Source organism: Salvia hispanica, chromosome 5, assembly GCF_023119035.1.
Source record: "Salvia hispanica cultivar TCC Black 2014 chromosome 5, UniMelb_Shisp_WGS_1.0, whole genome shotgun sequence".
Taxonomy (NCBI): Eukaryota; Viridiplantae; Streptophyta; class Magnoliopsida; order Lamiales; family Lamiaceae; genus Salvia; species Salvia hispanica.
The window spans coordinates 753,401-778,895 of record NC_062969.1 but is presented as its reverse complement, the minus strand read 5'-3'; the positions used below and the strand labels follow the sequence as shown (position 1 = coordinate 778,895).

Genomic DNA, 25,495 nt, shown 5'->3' with positions numbered 1-25,495 from the left:
GTCGATAGCCTTAACATGAGAGTTACGCGACAAAAGGGACTCGACTCCACCTAGTGGGATTATGAGGAAACTAAACAGAAAGTCTACAAAATCTTCCTCAGCTTCAGCATACATTAGCTTGTTTGTGGACTTTTGCACCATCAATTTCAACTTCATCCATCTGAAGATAGAGTTGGTTGCCGTTGCAGTGAATTCAGTTCGCTTTTCATAATCTAGCCGTGCATCAAATATGAGAGCGGACAATGGGTTCACGGAAACCAAGGAAAACAAGAGCAACTTCATGACCTAATTTGCACGGTAAAACTAGAGAAAGTGACCACAAGTATAAGAGAGAAATAACAAAAATAGAACTAAAACTTACCTCATGTAATCCAAAGGTAACAATCATCGTCTCGGCCTCATCCATGTCTATATCACCAAGAGCGGTTGCAACTTTCATGAGCCCAGTATCAGGCACTATATGCAGATCATCGGTTAGAAGAAAAGATGATGTCTTCTCCATGAAAACTTCGTCACAAGGAACAGTTTGAGTTTCATTTCTAGCCACTTCTCTTATCATTGGACTACTGGAGCAATATCTGCAGCATTTAGGATTGTCATAATACATACTTTTGCTTTCAAATCTAGCAAGAGAGTCGCATTTCTTGGGACAATCGAAATATTCCAACGGTGGGGAATCACTAATATCGAGTTTTAGCTTTTGACGTTCATCATCAAATGAACTTCTCGGATGCAGCAGAATCGACTTAGCACCTTCTCCCCCCCAGAAATGGACACTATCAAGATTTGCTAAACCAGTGTGCAAACTGGTCAAGCTTCCGAATTCTTGCGGTATATCCTCATGGTGCTTCTTCAAGGCTTTGACAATAGTTCCCAATGGCAACGTTAGGAAGCTTAGCAACACATCTGCAAAGGCACTGTCTACTAGTGCAAATAGAACCTTCCCTTTCTTTTTATTCACCGTTGCTTTCAATGAAAACTTGATATCCTTTTTAGCATCGGACATTTTCCTAGTATCAGTGGCACAACCAAGAAATTAGATAATTGGAAATTCATACATAGAAAAAAAGCACATTCACTCCCTTTCATTTGTGTGGAAGAAGTTTAACAAGTGTGCCTTGGTACTAGTTAGAAAATCTCCAATGTACAAAAAGTAGGGCAAGGAGAGGATTAAAAAATTGAAAATTAAAAATCCCAAAACTCTAATATCTCAATTCAAACAAAAAAGTCCCAAAATCCCAAAATATATTTGTACATGAAAGAATCATGGCCATTGCAAAGATAAAATATTTGGCGCTAAAGAGTTATTTGGGTCATTCTAAATTTTTATGTCTTGAAAGACAAACAATAGGTCCCAATTTACTCATAAAGGCTGTAGTCTCTGATATATGAAATGCTAAGAACTAAATATACCTGTATAACGTACTACTTCCTCCGTCCCATAGTAGATGTCACACTTTCTTTTTTAGTTTGTCCCACAAAAGATGTCACATTTCCTCTTTTGAGAGTCTCGTTTCCATTTTTGGAAACGTTTCATTTTTAATGGGACAGACCAAAAAGGAAAACGTTTCATTTCTAATAGGATAGAGGGAGTATAAAATTATATTTTCTCTCACCACTTAACATACAAAATAACATCTCCTAAAATCCCGTGTCATCTCCCAAGTGTGACATCTACGATGGGAAGGAGGGAGTATATTTCTAGATTGATCAAAGAAGAGACATTCAACCACTAAAAGAAAGATTGATTCTTTGGGATCATCCCTTTCTTCTTCTACTAAACATTTCTGACATATATTTTACCAATGTCAAAATTGACTGAAAATCAATCTAAGCTAGTCTTAACCCAGGTTAATCCATTTACTACAAACTCCAACACTAAATTATAACTCCAAAAGGCACAAGGTTTGCAGGTTGCAACTTAATTTAATCTAGTATCATAATAACAAGGCCAGTAGAACTAACTTGATTAACCTAACACAAAAATCAGACAGAAGTAAAGCCCATATTTTTGAAACACCCTCTCCCAACAAACACCATAGCAATTTATTAAACAGTAAAAATGAAAAGAATGAACTAGAGAAGACTAAGTCAAGAAGATTACTTGATTTCCAATTTATAAAATTGGGGGATTTCGAGAAAAAATAACTTGAGGGTGGCTGAAATGGTGGTTTTGAGGTGCTAAACGGCGAGTAGCACTTGCATCAATTGATGCAAATAGAGTTGGTTTCTTATTATTAGTACTTTTATTATTAATAAAGATTTATTTATTTACATAAATGAGAGAGCAAGGATTAGGGCGGAAAAGATATCTATTAGGATATTTGATTTGTTTAGTTCAGTTTCTTTTGTTATTTGATTTTATATATTGATAGAGCCATATATTTGGTATATCTTCACATACTTATTTGATAACCACATGAATGAAAAAATTATTTCTTTTATCATTCTCTGTATCCAAAAAGCATCTTTTCAATTATTTTATAGATTTGATGGGCAGTTGTCCCACCAATTGAGCAAATAAACTTTGATAGTTAAGAACCCAGGATATTATAATCATGATGTAATGGAAACTGAACAACAATTTTCGTAAAGACAAAATCAGTGTACAAACTTGTCAAGCTTTTAAATTGTGGAGTTATATCTTCACACTTATTCAAAGCTTCGACAATAGTTCCCAATGGCAATGTTAGGAAGCTCAGCAACACATCTGCAAAGGCACTGTCTACTTATGTAAATAGAACCTTTCTTTTCTTCATATTCACCGTAGCTTTCAATGAAAACTTGATATCCTTTTTAGCATCAGAATTTTGCTTGGTGCAAGGAAAAATATAGAGATTTGGAGATTTATAGAGAAAAAGAAAAGTAAATTCATTCACTCACGTTTATTTATTTGGAAGTTAATGAAACGTTTTGAGTCTCTCTAATTTACAAGATGGCCTTCTGCATTCTAGCAAGAACTTGATAAACCAAGAGTTAATGACCTCATAAATTTCTAAGACCCACTAATTAAGGGAATCTTCATGTGGAGGTTTAATCCTATGCATGAATTAATTACCTTCAAACAAATATAATTTGATTGTTGAGGAATATTAATGGATTATAATCATGATGGAATGGATACTGACCAACAATCTGCAGGAACACAAAATGTCTACATAAATGAAAAGGAAAAGAACATTACTACAAAAAGAAAATGCAATCTATAACATAAGCCATCCTTGTCACATATTGGAACACAAAAGCAATATTTGGGGCCACACTCACACTTCTTGTCTCTTTCGTTTTCTGTTCAAAATTTGAGTGAGCAGAGCATCTGTGAGAGCACATTTTGATGTAAGAGACGCTTTCAGTATGCTTAAACCCTGCAACAACTCATGTCTCAACATCAAAATATACACGGAAAAGATGTGCATAGGTTGCTAGAGTAATTACCTCGTTCAGTCCGATTTGCAGCTCCACTTCTTCGACATCAGACACTGGAATTTTCTTCTCATTAAGACTTGAAAGCATACACACAACAGAAAAAGGTGTCACGGTTAAATCATCAGTGATCTTATAAGTTCTTGGTCCTATAAGATAATTCCCTTGCCCTCTGGGGAATTTAGCTGAAGGACGCCAGTTGCCTTGTCCGGGATAAATTGGCTTAACTTCAGCGAGGGGGAAAATGTGGTTTTCGGAAATATAACCATGAGGTATGCAGGGCTTCATTAGCCTATTTCTGACCTCGGGATACTTGAAATACTTGTCATGGATAAGATCAGATGTGCTCTTATACAAGTTGTCGATAGCCTCAACGTGAGAGTTACGTGATAAAAGGGACTCGACTCCACCTAGTGGGATTATGAGGAAACTAAACAGAAAGTCTATGAAATCCTGCTCGGCTTCAGCATACAATAGCTTATTCATGGACTTTTGCACAATCAATTTCAAATTCATCGTTTTCGAGGTAGAGTCCGATGCATCTGCAGTGAATTCAGTTCCCTTTTTATATTCTGGCTTTCTATTGAGTATGATAACGGATAATGGATTCATGGAAATCAACGAAAACATGAGCAACTCCATGACCTAATTTGCAGGGTAAAACTAGATTAAGTGAACACAAGAATATGAGAAAATGGACAAAAAAAAAGAATTAAGAGCTAAGACACACCTGATATGATTCAAAGGTAACGTCCATCATCTCGGCCTCATCCATGTCTGCATTACCAATAAAGCTGGCAACTTGCAAGAGCCCAGCATTAGGCATTATATGCAGATCATCGGTTATCAGAAAAGACGAGGCCGCCTTCATGAAAACTCCATCATCATCACAAGTAACAGTTTGAGTTTCATTTTCAGCTTTTTCTCTTTCCATTGGACTACTATAGCAGTAGCTGCAGTGATAAGGGTCATGGTACATGCTTATGCTTTTCACTCTATCAGAAAATGTGCATTTCTTGGGGCAATTGAAATATTCCAATGGTGGGGAATCACTAACATCTAGCTTTAGTTTTTTACGTGCAGCATCGTTTGAACTTCGTGGATGCACCAGAATCGACTTAGCACCTTCTGAACAGAAATGGACATCATCAAGATTTGCTAAACCAGTGTACAAAGTGGTCAAGCTTCCGAATTGTGGCGGTGTATCTCCACAGTGCTTCTTCAAGATTTTCACAATAGTTCCCAATGGCAATGTTAGGAAGCTTATCAACACATCTGCAAAGGTGCCGTCTACTTCTACAAACAGAACCTTCCCCTTCTTTTTATTCACCATAGCTTTCAATGAAAACTTGATATCCTTTTTAGCATCAGACATTCTGCTAGCATCAGTGGTACAAGCAATAAATTAGATATTTTGGAAATTTATAGGAAAAAGAAAGCATATTCACTCCCTTTAAACAATCCCTAAGAATGAAGAATGCCAAAGGCTGGAGTACATATTTACTTATAGATGAGCATTTTCTAAACTATGCTTTAAATTCAGCACTTGACCTATGGGCTTAGAGGCTTAGCCCATGTGTTAGATTTTCAATAGGAGTTTATTTTATGTATTGAGCAGTTAATTTCGATAACTAAACAACAAATCTCCTATGTATGAAAAGGAGGGGAAAGGAGGCTTGAAAAATTGAAAATTAGTAATCCCTAACCTCCAATCTCTCAATTCAAACAAAAAAAAAGTCCCAAAATCTCGAAATAAACGACTTGAAAGAATCATGGGCTTGCAAAGATAAAATAATTGGGCTCAATAATTTAGGTCCATCTCATTATGTGTCCCACTTTGACTTGACACAAACTTTAAGAAATCTAAAGCAAAGTGAGTGGAAAAAGTTGATGGAATGTGAGTCTTCTTTTATCCCATTAGTTTCATAATAAAATGTGAGTAAAATAAATCATTGAAATGTTAGATCTATATTATCAAAAATAGGAAAAGCGAAAAGTGTTGAGATGCCCCAAAATGAATAAGTGGGATAGTGAGGGAAGGAAGGGAATATTATTAGTCTTGAAAGACAAACAATGGGTCTTAATTTACTCATAAAGGCTGCAGATTGTGATATGAAATGCTAAGAAATAATTAAGCCTATATATTTCTAAGTTTCATTCAAGTAACGGATTCTAGCAAACTTAAAGAATCTTACGATGAACCCAAACATCATTATGATTCCATTAGTAATTAGGATTCAGAACATCACCATTGAAGTGTTGATCAATTAAGAGAGGTTCAACCACTAACAGAAAGATCGATTCTTTGGGATCCTTCCTTCATTTCTTCATAGGGAAGAAAGAACGTAGATTTTCTCTTATAAACATCTCCGACATACTCCCTCCGTTTCTTAAAAATAACAATTTTCCACTCTAAGAAACTTATTTCTCTTCAATAAGGTGGGGCCCTTTACCCCGTCCCACTTATTCTTTCTATCTCTCTCTTACTTTACCAATTTTGCAAAAAACTCGTGTCAGTTCAAAAGTTCCTATTTTTAGGTAACGGATGGATTAAATTTTACCCATGTCAAAATTGACTCAAAATCAGCCCAAGGTAGTATTACTTCAGTTTAATCCATTCACTATAAACTCCAAGCTCAATTATAATTCCAAAGGGTGCAAGGTTTGCAGCTTAATCAATTCTACATCATAAATTGTGGAGTAGTAAATAACAAAGAATCAGCCAGAAGCAAAGCCTAAGTTTATAAAATGTGAGCAACACCCTCTCCCAACAAACATCATAGTCATTAACTAAGCAGTAAAAATAAGAAGAGTGAAGTAATTACCTGATTTCCAATTTATGAAATTGGGGGATTTTGTGAAAATATATGACTTTGAAGCCAACCTCAGCAACGCCTTCTGTACATAGATGTGTCGCCGAGTCTAAATGCAAGTTGTGGTGTGAAGCATTTTCGAAAAAGAAATTGTAGATGAGGGTGGCTGACCGCGGCGGAGGGAAAGTGGCTGAAATGGTGGTTTTGAGCTGCTATACGGCGGCCGACCAGAGATGGTGTGTATAGCTATAGAGCTTAGTAATAACAATGTTTTCTTTATTGACTCGACTAAAATAATGTTACTAAACGTTTAAGTTGTTAAAATAAAAAGATATGGAGTACCAATCGTTTTAAAATTTGATTAAATTCTGTCACATCAACTTTGCTCCCTCTGTCTCGAAATAAGAGTCCTATTTAGTTCTTATACGGATTTTAAGAAATGTGAAAAAATGAGTTGAATAATAAGTGAGTGGAATATGAATCTCACTTATAAATATAAAACTTCATGTTTTATTGTAAATGTGAGTGAAATAAGTTGGTGGAATATACTCTCTCCGTCCCAATAAATATGAAACATTTGATTTTCGGCACGAGATTTTATGCAGTGTTGTTTTGTGAGTTGATGAAGAGAGAGTAAAATATGAGAGAGGGAAAAGTAGAGAGAGTGATGTTTCCATTTTAGGAAACATTTCATTTTTAGTGGGACAACCCAAAAAGAAAAACGTTGCATTTCTAATAGGACAGAGTGAGTATAACTTACTTACTACTAGTGGTAAAAGTGAAATATAACTTCTATTGTGGGACAGACTTGCATGAAAAAATTCAATTGTAATTTATTCACAAAATACCATCTTTTAATGATGATAAAAGGAAGCAATTCAATATTTTCTTTATATGTACTCCCTTCGTCTCCGATTAGGACACTTTGACCGGGCATAGGTTTTAAGAAATGTAAAGAAAAATTGATTGTAAAAGTTAGTGGAATGTGAGACCTACTTTTTTATATTGGTTTTATAATAAAATGTGAGTGAAGTGAATTAGTGGAATGTTGGACCTACTTACCATTTATGGTAAAAATAAATGGTAAAAATGAAGTTTGACTCTTAATTGGGGACGGACCGAAATGGAAAAGTGTGATTCTAAAAACCGGTTTTTTGTTTTTTTTTGCACAAAATTCACAAAATTTTAAAAACCGGTTTTTTGATTTTTTTGCACAAAATTTTAAAAACTTGTTTTTGGTAGGGCTTGAACTCATGACCTCCACTCTAAGCAAGAGCTTAACCACTCCACCACAAGCCCCATATGTGAAAACAAGAATATTAAATAATCTTATACATAAAATATAATTATTTTTATTTAAACAAACTAATAATTCATTTATTTTATATTTTTTATGTAATTATTTTATTATGATACATATAATTATCATCCTCTAAATTTTATTTCTACTTTACTAGTTACTGATCATATTTTATCATTTAATAAATTGGATATTAAATTTTGCATTATATATTGAATTATATATATTTGTAATAGTAAAACGGTTTGACCAAATATTTCATTTTTGATATTTTTATAAGACTACAAATTTCATTTACTAAATTTGTAATATATATTTATTTTTGTGGCCCAAATCTTTCATTTTTGATATTTTTATAAGACTATTTTTTATTTTCTTTTCACACATTTTATTATATGTATTTAATAATATATACTACCTCCGTCCCCCAAAATTTGCTACACTTTGACCCGACACGGGTTTTAAGAAATGTAATGGAAAGTGAGTTGAAAAAGTTGGTGGGATGTGGGTCCTACTTTTAAAGTATTAGTTTTATAATAAAATATGAGTAAGAATGAGTTAGTGGAATATGGGGTCCACTACCAAAAATGGTAAAAGTGAAGTGTATCAAATTTTCAGGGACGAACCGAAATAGTAATGTGTATCAAATTTTCAGGGACGGAGGTAGTAATATATATGTTTATTATATATTCCGGTTCAACCAGTGGTTCGACCAATGAACCGGTTGAACTAGTGAACCAGTAGCGACGCCGGTTCGCTTGCCGGTCCGGTTTTTAAAACATTGATAATAATCACACTGGCAAGCAAAATCTTAATACATGCAACCAAACATAAACAATGCATTTTGCATGTTGGAGAAAGTCTTCCTTAAAAACAAAGTTGACTAGTCCATCGTTGCACCAAGGTCCAAGAAGGCAAGAAACATGAGTATAAAACAGTAAAAAGGTAGAATCTTTAACCACTGGATCAGGACAAGTACATGAATTTTAGATCAAGAGAAATGGACATTGAACAACAATCTGCAGAGAGACAAAATGTTTGCATAAATGAACATTACTAAAAACAAGAAATGCAGCCACCATAGTTTATAATATAAGCCAGCATTGTCACCCTTGTTCTCTCGTTGGTTGTCGGTTCATTACTTGAGAGAGCAGCGCGTCAGTGAGAGCACATTTGGATGTAAGAGACGCTTTCAGTATGCTTAAGCCCTGCAATTAACAACAAGTTATGTCTCAGCATCGAAATACATAAACGTGAAGAATACAGAGAAATTGCAAAGTGTTTTACCTCTTTCAGTCTGATTTGCAGCTCCACTTCTTCGACATCCGACATTGGGATATTATTCTCATTCAGATTGGAAAGGATAGAGACGATACAAAAAGGTGTCACAGTTAAATCATCAGTAACCTTGTAGGTTCTTGGTCCTATAAGATAGTTCCCTTGCCCATTTGGAAAATTAGTTGAACGAAGCCAATCGACATTTCTGTAGATCTCAGGCAACTCTTCTTCAGTTAACGGTAAAATGTGATTTTTTAAAATATAACCATGACGAATGTTGAGCGTCATTAGCCAATTTTTGGCATCAGGATGCTTGTAATACTTATCATGGATACAATCAATTGCACTCATAAACAAGTTATCGATAGCCTTATCACGAGAGTTAGGAAACATTCGGAGCAAAAGGTACTTGACTCTACATAGTGGGATTATGAGGAAACTGAACAGAAAGTCTACAAAATCTTCCTCAGCTTCAGCATACAGTAGCTTTTTCGTGGACTTTTGCACCACCAATTTCAAATTCATCTTTTTGGAGTTATAGTTGGACACATTTTCAGTGAATTCAGTTACCTTTTTATATTCCAGGTGTGCATTAAGTATGATAATGGACAACGGGTTCTTGGAAATCAACGAAAACATGAGCAACCTCAAGACCTAATTTGCAGGATAAAATTAGAGAAAGTGGTGACTACATGCATAAGTGAAAATAAGCAAAAATATGATTAAGACCCACCTCATGTAATTCAAAGGTAACATTCAGCGTCTCAGCCTCATCCATGTCTATATCACCAAGGACGCGGGCAATTTGCAAGAGCCCAGCATTAGGCATTATATACAGATCATCAGTGAGCAGAAAAGACGACGTCTTCTTCATGAAAACTCCATCATCACAAGGAGCAGTCTGAACTTCATTTTTAGCCACTTCTCTATTCATTGGACTACTACCGCAGTATCTGCAGTATTCAGGTTTGTCATAGTACATACTTATGCTTTTAAATCTTGCAAAAGATCTGCATTTCTTGGGACAATCGAAATATTCCAATGGTGGGGAATCACTAATATCGAGTTTTAGTCTTTGACGGTCAGCATCAAATGAACTTTTTGGATGCAGAAGAATCGACTTAGCACCTTCTCCCCCCCAGAAATGGACACTATCAAGATTTGCTAAACCAGTGTACAAACTGGTCAAGCTTCCAAATTCTTGCAGTACATCCTCATGGTGCTTCTTCAAGGTCTTGACAATAGTTCCCAATGGCAACGTTAGGAAGCTTAGCAACACATCTGCAAAGGCACTGTCTACTTGTGCAAATAGAACCTTCCCTTTCTTTCTATTCACCGTTGCTTTCAATAAAAACGTGATATCCTTTTTAGCATCGGACATTTTCCTAGTATCAGTGGTACAACCAAGAAGTTAGATAATTAGATATTCATACATAGAAAAAAAAAAAAAAGCAAATTCACCCCCTTTTATTTGTGTGGAAGAAGTTCAACAAGTGCCTTGGTTCTAGTTAGAAAATCTCCAATGTACAAAAATTTGAAAATTTGAAAATTAAAAATCCCAAAACTCTGATTTCTCAAAATTGACTAGGTTAATCCATCTACTACAAACTCCAACACTCAATTATAACTCCAAAAGGCACAAGTTTGCAGCTTAATTTATTCTATATCATATAGACATTAGGACTAACTTGATTAAGGCATTCAGCCCTAACACAAAAATCAGACAGAAGTAAAGCCCATGCTTTTGAAAATGTGAGCACCACTGCACCATCCTCTCCCAGCAAACACCATAGTAATTTGCTAAACAGTAAAAAAATAAAAAAGAATGAAGTAGAGAAGACTAAGTAAAAGAAATTTACTTGATTTCCAATTTATAAAATTGGGGGATTTGGAGAAAATATAATTTTGAAGCAAACCCCAGCAACACCTTCTATATTTAGATACGCCGTCGAGGGTAGCTAAACGCGGCGGAGAGAGGGTGGCTGAAATGGTGGCGTCTCATTAAGTAGTTGAGTAATTAAAGTTTTATATATTTAATAAAGAAGATACTCGTATGATATGGTGAGAGAAGATTAGGGCGATATGGATACCAGGATACATATTCCACTTTATTTAATTTTATGCATCTATAGAATATGGAGTATTATTTAATTACACTTTAGTAAATTTATTAGGGTTTACAAACTTTACACTATACTCCCTCTGTCCACGAATAAGAGTCCCGTTTTTCCATTTTGGTGCGTCCACGAATAAGAGTCTCAGTTCATAATTATCATAAATGGTAAAGAGACCTCACATTCCACTAACTCATTCCACTCATATATCATTTAAAATTAATATATATAAGTGGGATCTTTATTCCACTAACTTTCTTCCACCCACTTTTCTTAACATTTCTTAAAACTCGCGCCATTTAGAAATGAGACTTTTAGTCGTGGACGGAGGGAGTAGTTTATTATTCTTATTTTTCATACTATATTATTAGGATTTGGTTTGATTTGAGAATATATTATTTCTATCATATTATAAATATGTATTGAGTATTTGAAAAAAGAATACTTCTCCGTCGCACGATTAATTGATGCTAAAATTGAATGTGAAAGAGAATAGATAGAAAAAAGAATCCAAAGATGATCAACAATCAATAGAGTCAATATCGAACCAAATATGACCAAGATTCATATATAGGTGCATGAGCCAAAATGATGAAATTGCCAAATCTAGTAAATTTTTTATAGGGTGACACAAGAGTTATGCCTCTATTTTTTTTTTGAGATCCACTTCCAAAAATCACTAGTCCATCGTTGCACTAAGGTCCCAAGGATCATTGGTATAAAACAGTAAAAAGGCAGAACCTTGATTAATACTACATGGTTTCTAGATCAGGAAAATAATAATACTCCATCTGTCCTATTGAAGATGACCCACTTTTCTTTTTGGTTTGTCCCAACTAAGATGACCCATTACTTAAAATGGAAACACCTTTATCTCTACTTTATTCCCTCTCTCTTACTTTACTCTCTCCTCTCAACACACAAAATATAACTGCATAAAATCTCGTGTCACCCAATAAAGGGGTCATCTTCTTTGAAACGGAAGGAGTAGTTGAGGACTAATAGGACTCGTTTGATAAAAAAGATGGGATATGAGAAGATATGTAAAATAAGATAAGAAATACGGGCTTCATGTCAAGATATGCAAAGATATGATTTTTTTCCGTTGTTGTTTGATAGAAAAGAAATTATCTAAATTTGTATTGTATATTAAATAACATGGCTTAACTTGACAAATTGGTGGGATACATAAACAAGGTTAATGTTATAATTTTGGTAAAATTAGATAGGGCCCGGTCTTATATTGAGCTTTGAGTTAAACTTAACTATGATATCAAACAATTAGAAATATCCATATATAATTTTCTATCTTGATATTACTAACTTATCAAACATGCCCTAGTATATATAATCACGATGAAATGGATACTGAACATTAATTTGCAGAAAGACAAAATGTCAACATAAATGAACATTACTAAAAACAAGAAATGCAGCCACTATAGTTAATACTAATATAACCAACATTGTCACACTTGTTCTGTCTTTGGTTTTTCGTTCATTACTCGGTGAGAGCACATTTTGACGTAAGAGACACTTTCGGGGTAATTACAATCTACGTAGAAATGTTTCACCAATATTTCAATTGAATACAAAATGTTTGAAGTTAACAAATACAATATCATACAAAAGGTTTTATTAGTGTTACGAATTAGTACATTCCATCTAAAAATCACGAACACTGTTACTTTTTCTTATTTTTCTCTAAAATTGTGCCCTAAAAACATGATATTATTTCTCTAAATAATACCTTAGGCATTGCCATATGGGCATTTTATTAAACAATGAATTCCCATTTAACTTTCGGCTAATATTTGCAGCTAATTTTAGAGTTAAAATAATGAAAAAAATTTTAGACGGAATATACTAATTTGCAACACTAATCAAACTTTTTGTATGATATTTGTAAACTTAAAACATTTTGTACTCAATTGAAATATTGGTGAAATATTTCGTATGTAAACTGTAATTACCCCGACACTTTCAGTATGTTGTATGCTATTATCTGACATTTTGCTAGTTTCAAGCAAGAAATTACAAATTTGGAAATTTGCACATTTACTCATTGTTACTCTCTCCGTCCACGAATAAGAGTCCCATTTTTCCATTTTGGTCCGTCCACGAATAAGAGTCCCGGTTCATAATTACCATAAATGGTAAAGAGACCCCACATTCAACTAACTCATTCCATATATCATTTAAAACTAATATATAAAAGTGGGACCTCTATTCCACTAACTTTCTTCCACCCACTTTTCTTAACATTTCTTAAAATCCGCGTCATTTAGAAATGAGACTCTTAACGAAGAGTTTTTAGTCTCTTAAATTTCCAAGAAGGCCTTCTGCATTCTAGGAAGAAATTAATAAACCAAGAGTTAATAGCCCTCATAAATTTCCAAGACACACTAATTAATAAAGTTCTCACCTTTTTTTTTAAAAAAAAACTCGACGTTTAAAATTTCTGATACAAGAGTTATTCTAGGAGTCCTGTTTTTCTTTGGTCCGTGAATAGGAGTCCCGATTCATATATGCCTTAAATAGTAAAAAAGTCCCACATCCCACCAACTCATTCCACTCACATATCATTTAAAACTAATATATATAAGTGGGACCTCTATTCCACTAACTTTGTTCCACCCACTTTTATTAACATTTATTAAAACCCGTGCCGGAATAGAATGGGACTCCTATTTCCGGACGGAGGGAGTATATTACATATACAGACAGACTTATTAGTGCAGCTCATATTCACTTGGAGTAACTGTTTTGAATGGCCATGGAAGGAAGGAAATGTGACGCGGTGGTTGCTGCTGCATCCTCACCGCCATGGATGAATCTTCCGAGAGATGTAACCGCCAATATCCTACAGAGGCTGGGGGAAGAGGAGCTGCTGCGCAGCGCGCTGCTAGTGTGCTCTAGCTGGTGGAGGATCAGCAAGGATCCAGCCTTGTGGCGAGTGCTCATTTTCTCAAACCCTGATAAACAGAATTGGCTGTACGATTACGATCTCATGTGCCGCTGCGCAGTGGATCGCAGCATGCGTGCATGTTGGTCGACCTGTACCGTGCAGTACCACGGCTTCGACATCAACTACATCAGCCAATCGGTAAATTAAATATTCTGCGCCTCTTGATAATTAAATGTAAAAACAATGTCTAATATTCTTGGTTTAAGAATCACCTTGTGTTGTTTGACAGGTCACCAAATCTCAAACGCCTTAGGATTGGAGTTTGCTTTACCTTAGCAGGATTCGTCATAGCAAGAGTTTGCCCAGGTAGAATAACTGCTAAACTTCCGCAGTTGGAAGAATTGCACCTTACTATTGACCGAGCGTTGGCGCTGGAAGCATCAAAGCCCTCGGATATGCTTGCCCGAACTTGAAATCCTTCACACTCAACAGTTTGAACTGCGAGTTCGTGCCATTGGAAGGCGATGAATATGAGAGTTTGGAATTCTACCGGAATCTGTGTGCTCTTGCAATCAGCGTCAGCATGCCTAATCTGCAGCATCTCCAACTCTTTGCACATTGGATTGAAGACGAAGGGCTTGAAGACATCCTTGACGGCTGCCCACACCTTGAATCACTTGATGTCCGGCAATGCTTTGTTCTCCTTCTTGAAGGAGATTTGGAGAAGAGATGCCGCCAGACGATCAAACATCTTAAACTCCCTAATGACCCCGTCAGTGATAGTGATGTTCCGTGGCCTAACTGCGATGGCTGCAATATGTTTGGTGTTGATGCCTATTCTGAAGTATACGTATACAAATATTATGAAGACTCAGAAGCTTATCATCGTGAATACGAAGAAGACGAGTTCTCAGACTAGTTCTAGGCGTGTTTCTTCTGTTTTTTCTCTCCCTGTTTATGTGTTGCTGAATTGGCTGTGGCTACTGGTTATGGTGTTTTCTTTCTATCAATGGCTATCTACAGTATTTCATTAAGGTCATGGAGTAGTTTAGAACTCATTGATAGTTTATAATCATGATGAAATGGATACTGAACAACAATTTTCAGAAAGACAAAATGTCTATATAAATGAAGAGGCAAAAGACATTACTAAAACAAAAGATGCAGACAAATTTTCAGGGACGAAGTTTTATCAATGGATTCTAACTTGGGCTTGGGCATTTTTACACGCCTAAATTTAATTGGGTGGATTGTATAGTATAAAATCGATTTCATCTTTTTGGAAACAATTTTTTCAATTTTACATAAATTTTGGAATCTTGTGATTATTATGATTTAAAAAATGAAATCTTTTACTACTTATAGCAAGTCATATAGTGTAATGTTTGATGCAATTTTTTCTAAAAATAGAAATGTATTGATTTTGATGGAGGCACCAAAATGATAAAAAGAGATGCACAAGTCATATAATAACACATTTAAGATTTTAGGCAAAAATATGTACCTGTAAATTCAATGGCTTAAGGGTCCCACTGAATGTAAAGTACCCAATTGCATACAAAATACATAAAATAAGAAGCAGAACTCCAAAATCAGCTTCAGAAAACGGCCATGAAACAAATATGACTAGTAATATTATAAGTCAAACTGTGATTGCACTTGGTAGTCTCTGTCCTTCTGTTTTTGAGATTTGTGATTAGTCAAATTCAGACCATTGGATAAGGCAGAATCAGATGTAAGTGATGCTCTCAATATGTCTAAAGCCTGCACCAAAAAAACAATAATACAGACGAAACTATGTGTAACACCAAAAAATTAGGAGATTCAAATATCATATTACCTCTTTCAATCCAATTTGCAGTTCAACTTCTTTGACATCGGATATAGGGATTTTCATCCCGTTGAGAAAGGAAAGGGCAGAAGCAATGCAAAGAGGCGTAACAGTTAAATCATCCATGACCTTGAATGTCCGTGGTGCCCTGAGGTATTTCCCCAGCCCATTTGGGAACATCTCAGAAGGGAACAAATCTTGGTGGAGATCAGTTAAGACCTCTTGAACGAGAGGAAGAATGTAGTTTTCTGAAACATAGCCGTGAGGTAACTTGGGGTTCGTCAGCATCTTTTTTGCACCAATCTTCAAATATTTGTTGTCTATGTGATCAGCCACACTCATGTACAATAAGTCGAAACACTTATTAAGAGAGCTTCTTTCTAGAATACGCACGGCTGCTCCTAGTGGGAGGACGAGGAAGCCAAAGAGGAGCTCTACGAAATCTTCCTCAGCTTGAGCATACAAAACCTTATTGGTAGATTTTTGTACAAACACTCTCAGAGCCACCTTATTTGTCTTGAATGATGATGCATTCTTGATTTCATATGATAAAGTCCTATGTTGAAGTTTTAATGCTGTCGACTTCATCTGTTCTGTTTTACTGAATATGACATCTGACAATGGCGTTGAAGAAACCAAGGAAGCCTTGAGCAAAGCCATAACCTAATATATGCAGCATAGTAAAATTACTACAACAAGTGACCACCAAAACACTAGAATAATTGTGTGGTATAGGAATCAAGACGAACCTCAGCATAGCCAAAAGTCATATCTACTTGCTCGGCCTTGTCCATGTCTTTAATGCCTAGAAAGCTTACAATCTGCAATAGCCCTGTCGAATTAGGAACTATACGCAGATCATCAGTGACAATGAAAGATACGAAAGACGATGTATTAATGGTAAAAATTCCATCATCACAAGGATTAGTTCGAGTAACATCCATTTTTCTTTTCATTAAATGAGATTTGCAAGTACTTGTGCAGTTCTTGTCACAAACGAAGTATTCCAATGGCGGGGAATCGCTGATATCAAGCTTTAGCCTTTTAAGTTCAGCATCAGATGAACTTATTGGATGGAGCAGAATCGACTTAGCATCTTCTGTCCAGAAATGGATACTATCAAGATTGGCTAAACCATTGTACAAAGTGGCCAAGCTTCCGAATGCAGGTGGCTCATCTTTGTAGTGGTTCTTCAAGATTCTCACGATCATCCCCAATGGCAAAGTCAGGAAGCTTAACAGCACATCTGCAAAGCTGCTGTCGATATCTGCGAATAGAAACTTCTTGTTCTCTTTGTTTAACATAGCTCTCAACGTGAACCTAACATCTTTGTTGGAATCAGACATCCTGATAATATTGATGATTAAACCGAGAAATTGTAAGATAGCGAAGTGAAGTTAATGCATCAAACATGGGATAAACAGATCAAGATATCTCTAAAAAGAAGGATAATTTCTACATCCACTACATTTTACAAAGAGTAAACCTAAATAAATTAAAAAAACATATGAATACTTTAATCGTGGAAACTCAACCACAGATTGGAATGGAAGGTAATCCAAACTCTAGGAGTTAATGTTTGAAAATAATGATGCAAAAATCTAAGGTAAGTTTTTGAATGCAGAGCTAAGAGATTTTCCCAAGGAAGAGCTAATGTTGTAGGATTGCAACTTACCTAATGACAAAGGAGTGGGGATTTTCAGAGACTGAAAAGATGGTGGCTGAGCGAGGCGGAGATCGGGTGGCGGGGCAAGCGGTCTTGGCCTTTGGGAGTTGGGACGGCGGGAGGCGGTGGTGTGGCGATTGAAATTTCAAAGTGAAGGTGAAAAGGCGCCTCTATAAATAAATAATAAACGTAGAAATAAATAGTAATCCATCTGGGTCCGATTTCCGATACTAAAAAGAGTTTTTCTTGTGCATCCACTGAAATTAATCATTATCTATGGATATCATTTCAAAAGGTTTGTATTAAAATTTAAAATGACGTAACAATATTATAAACGTTACACAACAATCTATAGATGGCTAAACGTGTTGAATATTATTACCGAGAAAAAATTGTTATATACACTCTTATATATTATTGGTCAGAGATTTTTGCACTTGAGAATTATTTTTTTATTGCCACATGGCAGCTTATTATTCGTCCACGTGTACAAATGATTGGCTAGGAATAGTGGTATGATATTATTTTAAGAGGTGTTGTCATTTTATCGCACCCCACTTCAATATACTATTCGGCAGGACGATGCATCAGGCGTGGCATCATCCACCCCATCGTGAATGCTCTGACTCTCGCAATTCATTTGGTGGAGCATGATTTTTTTCAGAATGGACTAGGACAGTATTTGATGAAATGGCCGTGAAGAATGTTGATGCCGTTAAATGATGATATTTCTTGAACTAACATGATGATCAGTTATGCTCAAAATGATGATACTGCCAAAGCTAAAAATGAGTGTGAAACAGTGAAGAGGTAGAATAAATTTAGATAGTTGAGGCTTTATAATGGGTTATAATCATGTATAAACAAACGAGAGAGCAAAAACAATGCTAAAAACAAGAAATGCAGCCACCATAGCTAAATAATATAAGCCAACATTGTCACACTTGTTCTGTCTTTGGTTTTTTGGTCATTGTTTGAGAGAGCAGCACGTCGGTGAGAGCACATTTGGATGTAAGAGACGCTTTCAGTTTGCTTAAACCCTGCAACAGCAAGTTATGTCTCAGCATCGAAATATTCACTTAAAGAATATAGAGAAAATTGCAAAGTGTTATACCTCTTTCAGTCCGATTTGCAGCTCCACTTCTTCGACATCAAACAATGGGATTCTATTCTCTTTCAGATTGGAAAGGATAGAGACGATACAAAAAGGTGTCACAGTTAAATCATCGGTGACCTTGTAGCTTCTTGGTCCTATAAGATAACTCCCTTGCCCATTGGGAAATAAGTTGAACGAAGGCAATTGACATTTCTATGGTTCTCAGGCAACTCTTCTTCAGTTAACAGAAAAATGTGGTTTTTAAAATATAACCATGAGGTATGGTGGGCTTCATTAGCCAATTTTTGGCATCAGGATGCTTGTAATACTTATCATGGATACAATCAATTGCACTCATATACAAGTTGTCGATAGCCTTATCACGAGAGTTGCAAAACTTACGGAGCAAAAGGTTCTCGACTCCACCTAGTGGGATTATGAGGAAACTGAACAGAGTCTACAAAATCTTCCTCAGCTTCGGCATACAGTAGCTTTTCGTGGACTTTTGCACCATCAATTTCAAATTCATCCTTTTGGAGTTGGACACATTATCAGTGAATTCAGTTCCTTTTATATTCGAGCGTGCATCGAGTATGATAACAGACAACGGGTTCATGGAAATCAACGAAAACACGAGCAACTTCAAGACCTAATTTGCAGGATAAAACTTGAGAAAGTGACTACATATATGCACAAGTGAAAATAAGCAAAAAACAGGATTAAGACTCACCTCATGTAATTCAAAGGTAACGTTCAGCGTCTCGGCCTCATCCATGTCTATATCACCAAGGACGCGGAAATTTGCAAGAGCCCAGCATTAGGCATTATATGCAAATCATCAGTGATCAGAAAAGACGATGTCTTCTTCATGAAAACTCCATCATCACAAGGATCAGTCTGAAATCTAGCATGGGATTCGCATTTCCCGGGACAATCGAAATATTCCAACGGTGGGGAATCACTAAAATCGAGTATTAGACTTTGACGGTCAGCATCAAATGAACATCGTGGATGCAGAAGAATCGACTTAGCACCTTATGTCCAGAAAGGACACTATCAAGATTTGCTAACCACTGTACAAACTGGTCAAGCTTCCGAACTGTGGAGTTATATCTTCACACTTACTCAAAGCTTTGACAATAGTTCCCAATGGCAATGTTAGGAAGCTCAGCAATACATCTGCAAAGGCACTGTCTACTTGTGCAAATAGAACCTTCCCTTTCTTTTTATTTACCGTTGCTTTCAATGAAAACTTGATATCCTTTTTAGCATCAGACATTTTCCTAGTATCAGTGGTACAACCAAGAAATTAGATAATTGGAAATTCATAAATTTTGAATAAAAAGCACATCACTCCCTTTCATTTGTGTGGAAGAAGTTTAACAAGTGTGCCTAGGTTCTAGTTAGAAAATCTCCAATGTACAAAAAGTAGGGCAAAAATCAGTAGAACTAAACTTGATTAAGCTAACACAAAAATCAGAGAGAAGTAAACACCATGTTTAAGAAAATGTGAGCACCACTGTACCACCCTCTCCCAACAAACACCATTGTAATTTAATAAACAGTAAAAATAAAGAAGACTAAGCCAAGAAGATTACTTGATTGAGGGTGGCTGAAATGGTGGTTTTGAGCTGCTAAACGGCGAGTATCACTTGCATCAAAATGAGTTGGTTTCCCGTTATTAGTAGTTTTATAAAAGGGGATGATACATAGATTATTTAATTAGTATATTTTGTTTATTATCGTAGATTATTAATTAGGATTTGATTTTATATGTTGTTAGGATTTGATTTGGGAACCATATTCTTTTGAATCTTCACATACTCCCTCCGTCCCAAGATAAGTGACCACAAACTTTTCGACACGAAATTTTAAGGAAATGAGGTTTTGTTAGTAAAGTTGAAAGTGAATAAAGTAAGAGAGTTAATAAAGTAGAGAGAAAAAGTAAGAGAGATAGTATCAATAAAGGAAATGAGTCGCTTATCTTGGGACGTCCTAAAAAGAAATATGAGTCACTTATCTTGAGCGGAGGGAGTATAATATTTGATAACAACAAGAATGAAAAATATTTCTTTTATCATTCTCTTTATCCAAAACAGATTTTCACTATTTTATAGGTTCGATACATGCTAATTCTTAATTCATACGTATTAATTGGTGTTTTCATTATGAGGCAATTAGAGACTTCGAGTGATCTATGAAATTTTTGATAGGATGGCACATGACTAACGAGTTATATCTCTATTTTTTGTGTGATTCTAATTCCAAATACTCACTAGCTAGTCCATTGTTTTCAGTAAGGTCTAAGAATAATGGTTGTAAAATTAGTAATTAATTAAGGCAGAATCTTCATCCATTGAATAAGCATAAGTACATGAATTTCTAGATCTGTTAAATAAAATAAATGAAAAGGCAATGTCAAGATAAGTGAAAGACTATGTGAAGGAATGAAAAGGCAAAGAACATTACTAAAAAACAAATGCAGCCATAGTTAATAAATACTCCATATGCCAACATTGTCACATTAGATTAGGATGTAAGAGAAGCTTTCAGTATGCTTAAAACCTGCAACAACCTATGTCTCAACATCAGAATATACACCAAGAAAATGTACAAAGATCTTGTTTTACCTCTTTAAGTCCAATTCGCAGCTCCACACTTTTTCAACATCAAATACTGAGATTTTCATAACAAACAGTGAAAAAGGTAGGATCTTGACCCTTTGGATATGGATAATACATGAATTTCTAGATAAAAGTAAATAAAATTTGATGTCTAGAACTCAAGATACTATAATCATGATGAAATAGATACTGAACAACAATTTTCAGAATGACAAAATGTCTATGTAAATGAAATGGCAAAAAACATTAGTACTAAAAACAAAAGATACAGCCACCATATTTTACATTGTCACACTTGTTCTGTCTTTGGTTTTTGGTTATCTTATGAGAGAGCAGCGCATCGGTGAGAGCACATTTTGACGTAAGAGACGCTTTCAGTATGCTTAATCCCTTCAACAACAACTTATGTCTCAACATCAGAATATACACTAAAAACATAACAAGAATTGCAAAGTGTGTTACCTCTTTTAGTCCGATTTCCAGCTCCACTTCTTTGACATCAGAAACCAGGATTTTTTCTCACTTAGACTTGCAAGGATGGATACAAAACAAAAAGGTGTGATAGTTAAATCATCAGCAACCTTAAAAGTTCTTGGTCCTTTAAGATAACTCCCTTGCCCTTCCGGAAAATTAGTTGAAGCAGCTTCGAATCTGCCATCTCCATATAAAGCAGGTAACTCATCTTCAGTGAGGGGGAAAATGTGATCTTTTGAAACATAACCATGAGGTATCCTGGGCTTTAACAACCTATTTTTCGCTCAAGATTGTTGAAATACTTATCCGGGATAAGTTCTTCAACACTCATGTACAAGTTGTCGATAGCCTTAACATTAGAGTTACGCGACAACAGGGACTCGACTACGCCTAGTGGGATCACGAGGAAACTAAACAGAAACTCTACTGAAATCTTCCCCAGCTTCGCATACAATAGCTTGTTATTGGACTTTTGCACAATCAATTTCAAATTCATGGTTTTAGAGTTGGAGTTGGATGCATTTGTAGTGAAGTCAATTTCCTTGTTAGATTTTAGTCTCCCCTTGAGTAAAACAATTGACAGTGGATTCATGGAAATCAACGAACGCATGAGCAACATCACAACCTAATTTGCAAGGCAAAACTATAAAACTGATCACAAGCATAATAACAAAATAAACATAATTAAGATTTAAGACTCACTCACCTCATTAAATCCAAAGGTAGCATTCATTGGGACAGCCTCATCCATGCCTGTAATGCCAAGAAATTTGACAGCTTGCAAGAGGCCAACATTAGGCACTATACACAGATCATCAGTGATAAGAAAAGACGTTGTCTCCTTCACGAAGACTCCATCCTCATCACTCTGAATTTGGGTTTTAGCAGCAACCACTTCTCTTTCCATTGGACTATTGCAGTGTTTACATTCACCAAGGCTGTCATAAAACACACTGAGGCTTTGGAACCGAGCTTCCCTTCTGCATTTCTTGGAGCAATTGAAATATTCCAGCGATGAAGATTCAGTGAAGTTGAGCTTTAGTTTTTGAGTTCAGCATCGGATGAGCTTCGAGGATGGAGCAGAATCGACTTAGCTCCTTCCTTCCAGAAATGGCCGGCGTCAAGATTTTCTAAGGCAGTGTGCAAAGTGGACAAGCTGCCAAATGGTAAGGCCTTGTAGATTTTGGCAAAGGTGCCTAATGGCAAGGTGAGAAAGCTTAGCAACACATCGACAAAGGCGCTGTCGACTTGGGCAAATAGAACCTTGCCTTTCTTTCTATTCACCATTGCTTTCACTTTGAACTTGATGAGCTTTTTGCGTCGGACATTTTTCTATTAAACAAAGATGTTTAAGACTAGGGAAAGTGGAGAGAAATAGAGAGTAGTTTATCACAAGATTTTATTTATGTGGAAGATTTGTTCGAATCTTGGCGTGTTGGAAATCGGTGGTTGCTTTGCAGTAGTAGAAATATAATGACATTTTTCTACTACCTTTGTTCATATTCTTTATCCCATCCCATTTAAGATGACACTTTTCTTTTTAATTTATTCAAAATAATTGCACATTTTTATTTATACTAATTTTCTCTCTCCAATTACTACATTCAAATAATTTCTTTCTATTTACAATTAAATATTCAACTCTCTTTATCTCTCCATTTAATACTTACATACTCTCTTTTTCTCTCAATTAAAAACCAAGAATTCTAAAATCTCGTGCGACTAAGAAATATGGCATCTTAGCTGGATCCGAGTCATTTCATTTTTTAACAAAAATAAAACATCCAACTACTCTTACTTTATTCCATCATCTATTCTACTTTCTCGTTATTTTTCTCACTTTATTCATCTCTCCTATTTTTCAGCATAATTTCTCAATCTCGGTACCTAAAAGATTTGTTTCAACTTTGTTGGGACAGGAGATTATTAAACAAAAAGTTTAAGACTAGGGAAAGTGGGGAATTCGGAAGGGATTGCCTAACAAATCCTAAAATATACCGACAAAGATGTGTAATAGACCTCATCATGGCTTAGTAAAATTGCACATGTTTATAATCGAAACGGATCCCCTATTCCACAATTCCTACTTCTCACTCATACAAAATAAAATAATCCACGTCACTTATTAAAATTATATATGATTATAATATTATTTTATTTTATTGTGTATAGGTGGAGTAGGTGATCCGTTTGATTTATAAAATTATTTTATTTTATTGTGAGTGTGATTTAGAATTTGTTTTAGGATTTTTGAGGTGATCCCTTCGGAAGAGTGATGATAAACAATCAAATTTTGTACAACCAAAATAAGATTATATTAATAATTTGATGTATTAATTATATATTAAAATAATAAATATATTAATTGGACAAGTTAAAAAAAACTTATTAGTCTTTAATCATATTTTTTATATTTGAATTTCCTTTCTATTGTTTTTAAGGCATCCACAATGGGGCGGAGGATGCGAGCCTAAGCCCGCCCTATGCTCCGTCACATCGCATTTTATCATCCGCCTTCACACTGATCATAGTCCGCCCTAAACATTTTATTTATTATTTGAATATTTAAACACTACAAAAATTGAAAAAAATAACTTTATTTCATTGAAAGTTCAAATTACAGTATATCAATTAATTAGCAAGAATAAAAATATATTTTTTATGTTTCCAAATTCATTAATCCTATTTTTTATATTTGTAAATATATCAATTAGCAAGAATAAAAATATAAAAACACCACAAATTAAAGGATATCCTATTGCCAATATTTATTTTTTATTTTTATATTTTATGCTTGCAAATATGAAAATCTTCGGAATTAATTACGAATTTAGAGAGAGGAGACTGGAGTGAAAGGTGTGAAATGAAGTATACAAATGGTACTCCCGTCCCCATTAGGAGTCACACTTCGTTTTTACTCGTTTTATAAAAATGTTAATAAATAGTTAAGTGGAGAAATGGTAAAGTAAGAGAGAATAATATAGATAAGACTTTTCTCTACATTATTCTCTCTCAACTTTACCATTTCTATTTTAACTATTTATTATCATTTTTATAAAGCGAGTGCTAAGGAAGTGTGACTCTTAATGTGGGACGGAGGGAGTATCATATAGAAGAAAATACAAAAAATAAAAAAATGTGTGCATGCTCAGACCTATCCTCCTACTCCCACAATGGGGCGGAGTATAGGCCAGAGGATGCATCCTCCGTGCCATAGTCTGCGGACGATCTATCATCCGCAGGGATAATGTGTTAATCCGTGGTGCGTAGTGGCGAACTAAAGGACGGAGGATACATCGTCCGTCGCATCCTCGACCCTATTATAGATGCTCTTAAAATTTGAATTAAAGTATGCACTAATTACATTTATGCTTCTAAAAAATTTATATAGAAATTATAAATATATGACCACAATATTATACACTTTCCATATACTATATATACATCCATATATTCTAATTAAATGTATAAATAAACTTAATTTTTTCTCAAATAAACTAATTTTTTGTTATATAAAATTTGGTTACATATATTTGTTGCTTCCGAAAATCGAGACAGTTGTCACAAGATTTTATTTACAATAAAGATACTAATAAGTCTTTTATTTATGTGAAAGATTTGTTCGTATCTTTATTTACACGAAAATTCAAACACACTAATGATGTCTTGGCGTCTTGGAAATCGGTGGTTGCTTCTTTCATTTCTTTGCAGTAGTATAAAGACTGCAGTGGATCTAATATTGGGAAACGGTGAAACAATCAAATCTAGTTTAATTAATTTACTTGCTCCAGAATATTTTAAATATTGGTTAAAAACCTATTTCATTTTACTTGCTCCAGAATATACACAAAATAGTTTTCAAATTTAAAATTTTAAATAAATTTAATTTGCTAATACAATCTGAATTATATGGACAGTCAAAAAAATTAAAAACCTAGATTTTTCCCATTTTCTATTTAAATCTTTCA

The 25,495-nt window shown here is 35.0% G+C and overlaps 3 protein-coding genes across 3 annotated transcripts; 1 reads left to right on the top strand and 2 right to left on the bottom strand.

Moving 5' to 3' along the window:
* Nucleotides 1-3,109: 3,109 nt before the first annotated feature.
* On the bottom strand, nucleotides 3,110-6,493 carry LOC125187643. The gene is made up of 4 exons (XM_048084268.1): nucleotides 6,249-6,493; nucleotides 4,154-4,799; nucleotides 3,436-4,068; nucleotides 3,110-3,365 (listed from the first exon to the last, which is right to left on the bottom strand). Exons 2-4 carry the CDS (start codon nucleotides 4,796-4,798, stop codon nucleotides 3,264-3,266), a joined length of 1,380 nt encoding a protein of 459 aa, XP_047940225.1. The 5' UTR covers nucleotide 4,799; nucleotides 6,249-6,493; the 3' UTR covers nucleotides 3,110-3,263.
* Nucleotides 6,494-8,502: 2,009 nt separating this feature from the next.
* Nucleotides 8,503-10,195, bottom strand: LOC125188116. Its single transcript, XM_048084858.1, has 3 exons — nucleotides 9,548-10,195; nucleotides 8,824-9,468; nucleotides 8,503-8,744 (listed from the first exon to the last, which is right to left on the bottom strand). The coding sequence occupies exons 1-3, from the start codon at nucleotides 10,193-10,195 to the stop codon at nucleotides 8,643-8,645; spliced, it is 1,395 nt and encodes a 464-aa protein (XP_047940815.1). The 3' UTR covers nucleotides 8,503-8,642.
* Nucleotides 10,196-13,704: 3,509 nt separating this feature from the next.
* LOC125188114 (putative F-box/LRR-repeat protein 23) lies at nucleotides 13,705-14,755 on the top strand. The gene is made up of 3 exons (XM_048084857.1): nucleotides 13,705-14,034; nucleotides 14,150-14,202; nucleotides 14,329-14,755. The coding sequence occupies exons 1-3, from the start codon at nucleotides 13,705-13,707 to the stop codon at nucleotides 14,753-14,755; spliced, it is 810 nt and encodes a 269-aa protein (XP_047940814.1).
* Nucleotides 14,756-25,495: the final 10,740 nt, after the last annotated feature.

Coding starts and splice junctions, on each gene's coding strand:
- LOC125187643 (XM_048084268.1), bottom strand. CDS start 4,798: ATGTCTGATGCTAAAAAGGATATCAAGTTTTCATTGAAAGCTATGGTG. Junction 4,069..4,153: donor TTACCTTTGAATCATATCAG/GTGTGTCTTAGC, acceptor CCTGCAAATTAG/GTCATGGAGTTGCTCATGTT. Junction 3,366..3,435: donor TGCAAATCGGACTGAACGAG/GTAATTACTCTA, acceptor GAGTTGTTGCAG/GGTTTAAGCATACTGAAAGC.
- LOC125188116 (XM_048084858.1), bottom strand. CDS start 10,195: ATGTCCGATGCTAAAAAGGATATCACGTTTTTATTGAAAGCAACGGTG. Junction 9,469..9,547: donor TTACCTTTGAATTACATGAG/GTGGGTCTTAAT, acceptor CCTGCAAATTAG/GTCTTGAGGTTGCTCATGTT. Junction 8,745..8,823: donor TGCAAATCAGACTGAAAGAG/GTAAAACACTTT, acceptor TGTTAATTGCAG/GGCTTAAGCATACTGAAAGC.
- LOC125188114 (XM_048084857.1), top strand. CDS start 13,705: ATGGAAGGAAGGAAATGTGACGCGGTGGTTGCTGCTGCATCCTCACCG. Junction 14,035..14,149: donor TCAACTACATCAGCCAATCG/GTAAATTAAATA, acceptor CAAACGCCTTAG/GATTGGAGTTTGCTTTACCT. Junction 14,203..14,328: donor CATAGCAAGAGTTTGCCCAG/GTAGAATAACTG, acceptor CACACTCAACAG/TTTGAACTGCGAGTTCGTGC.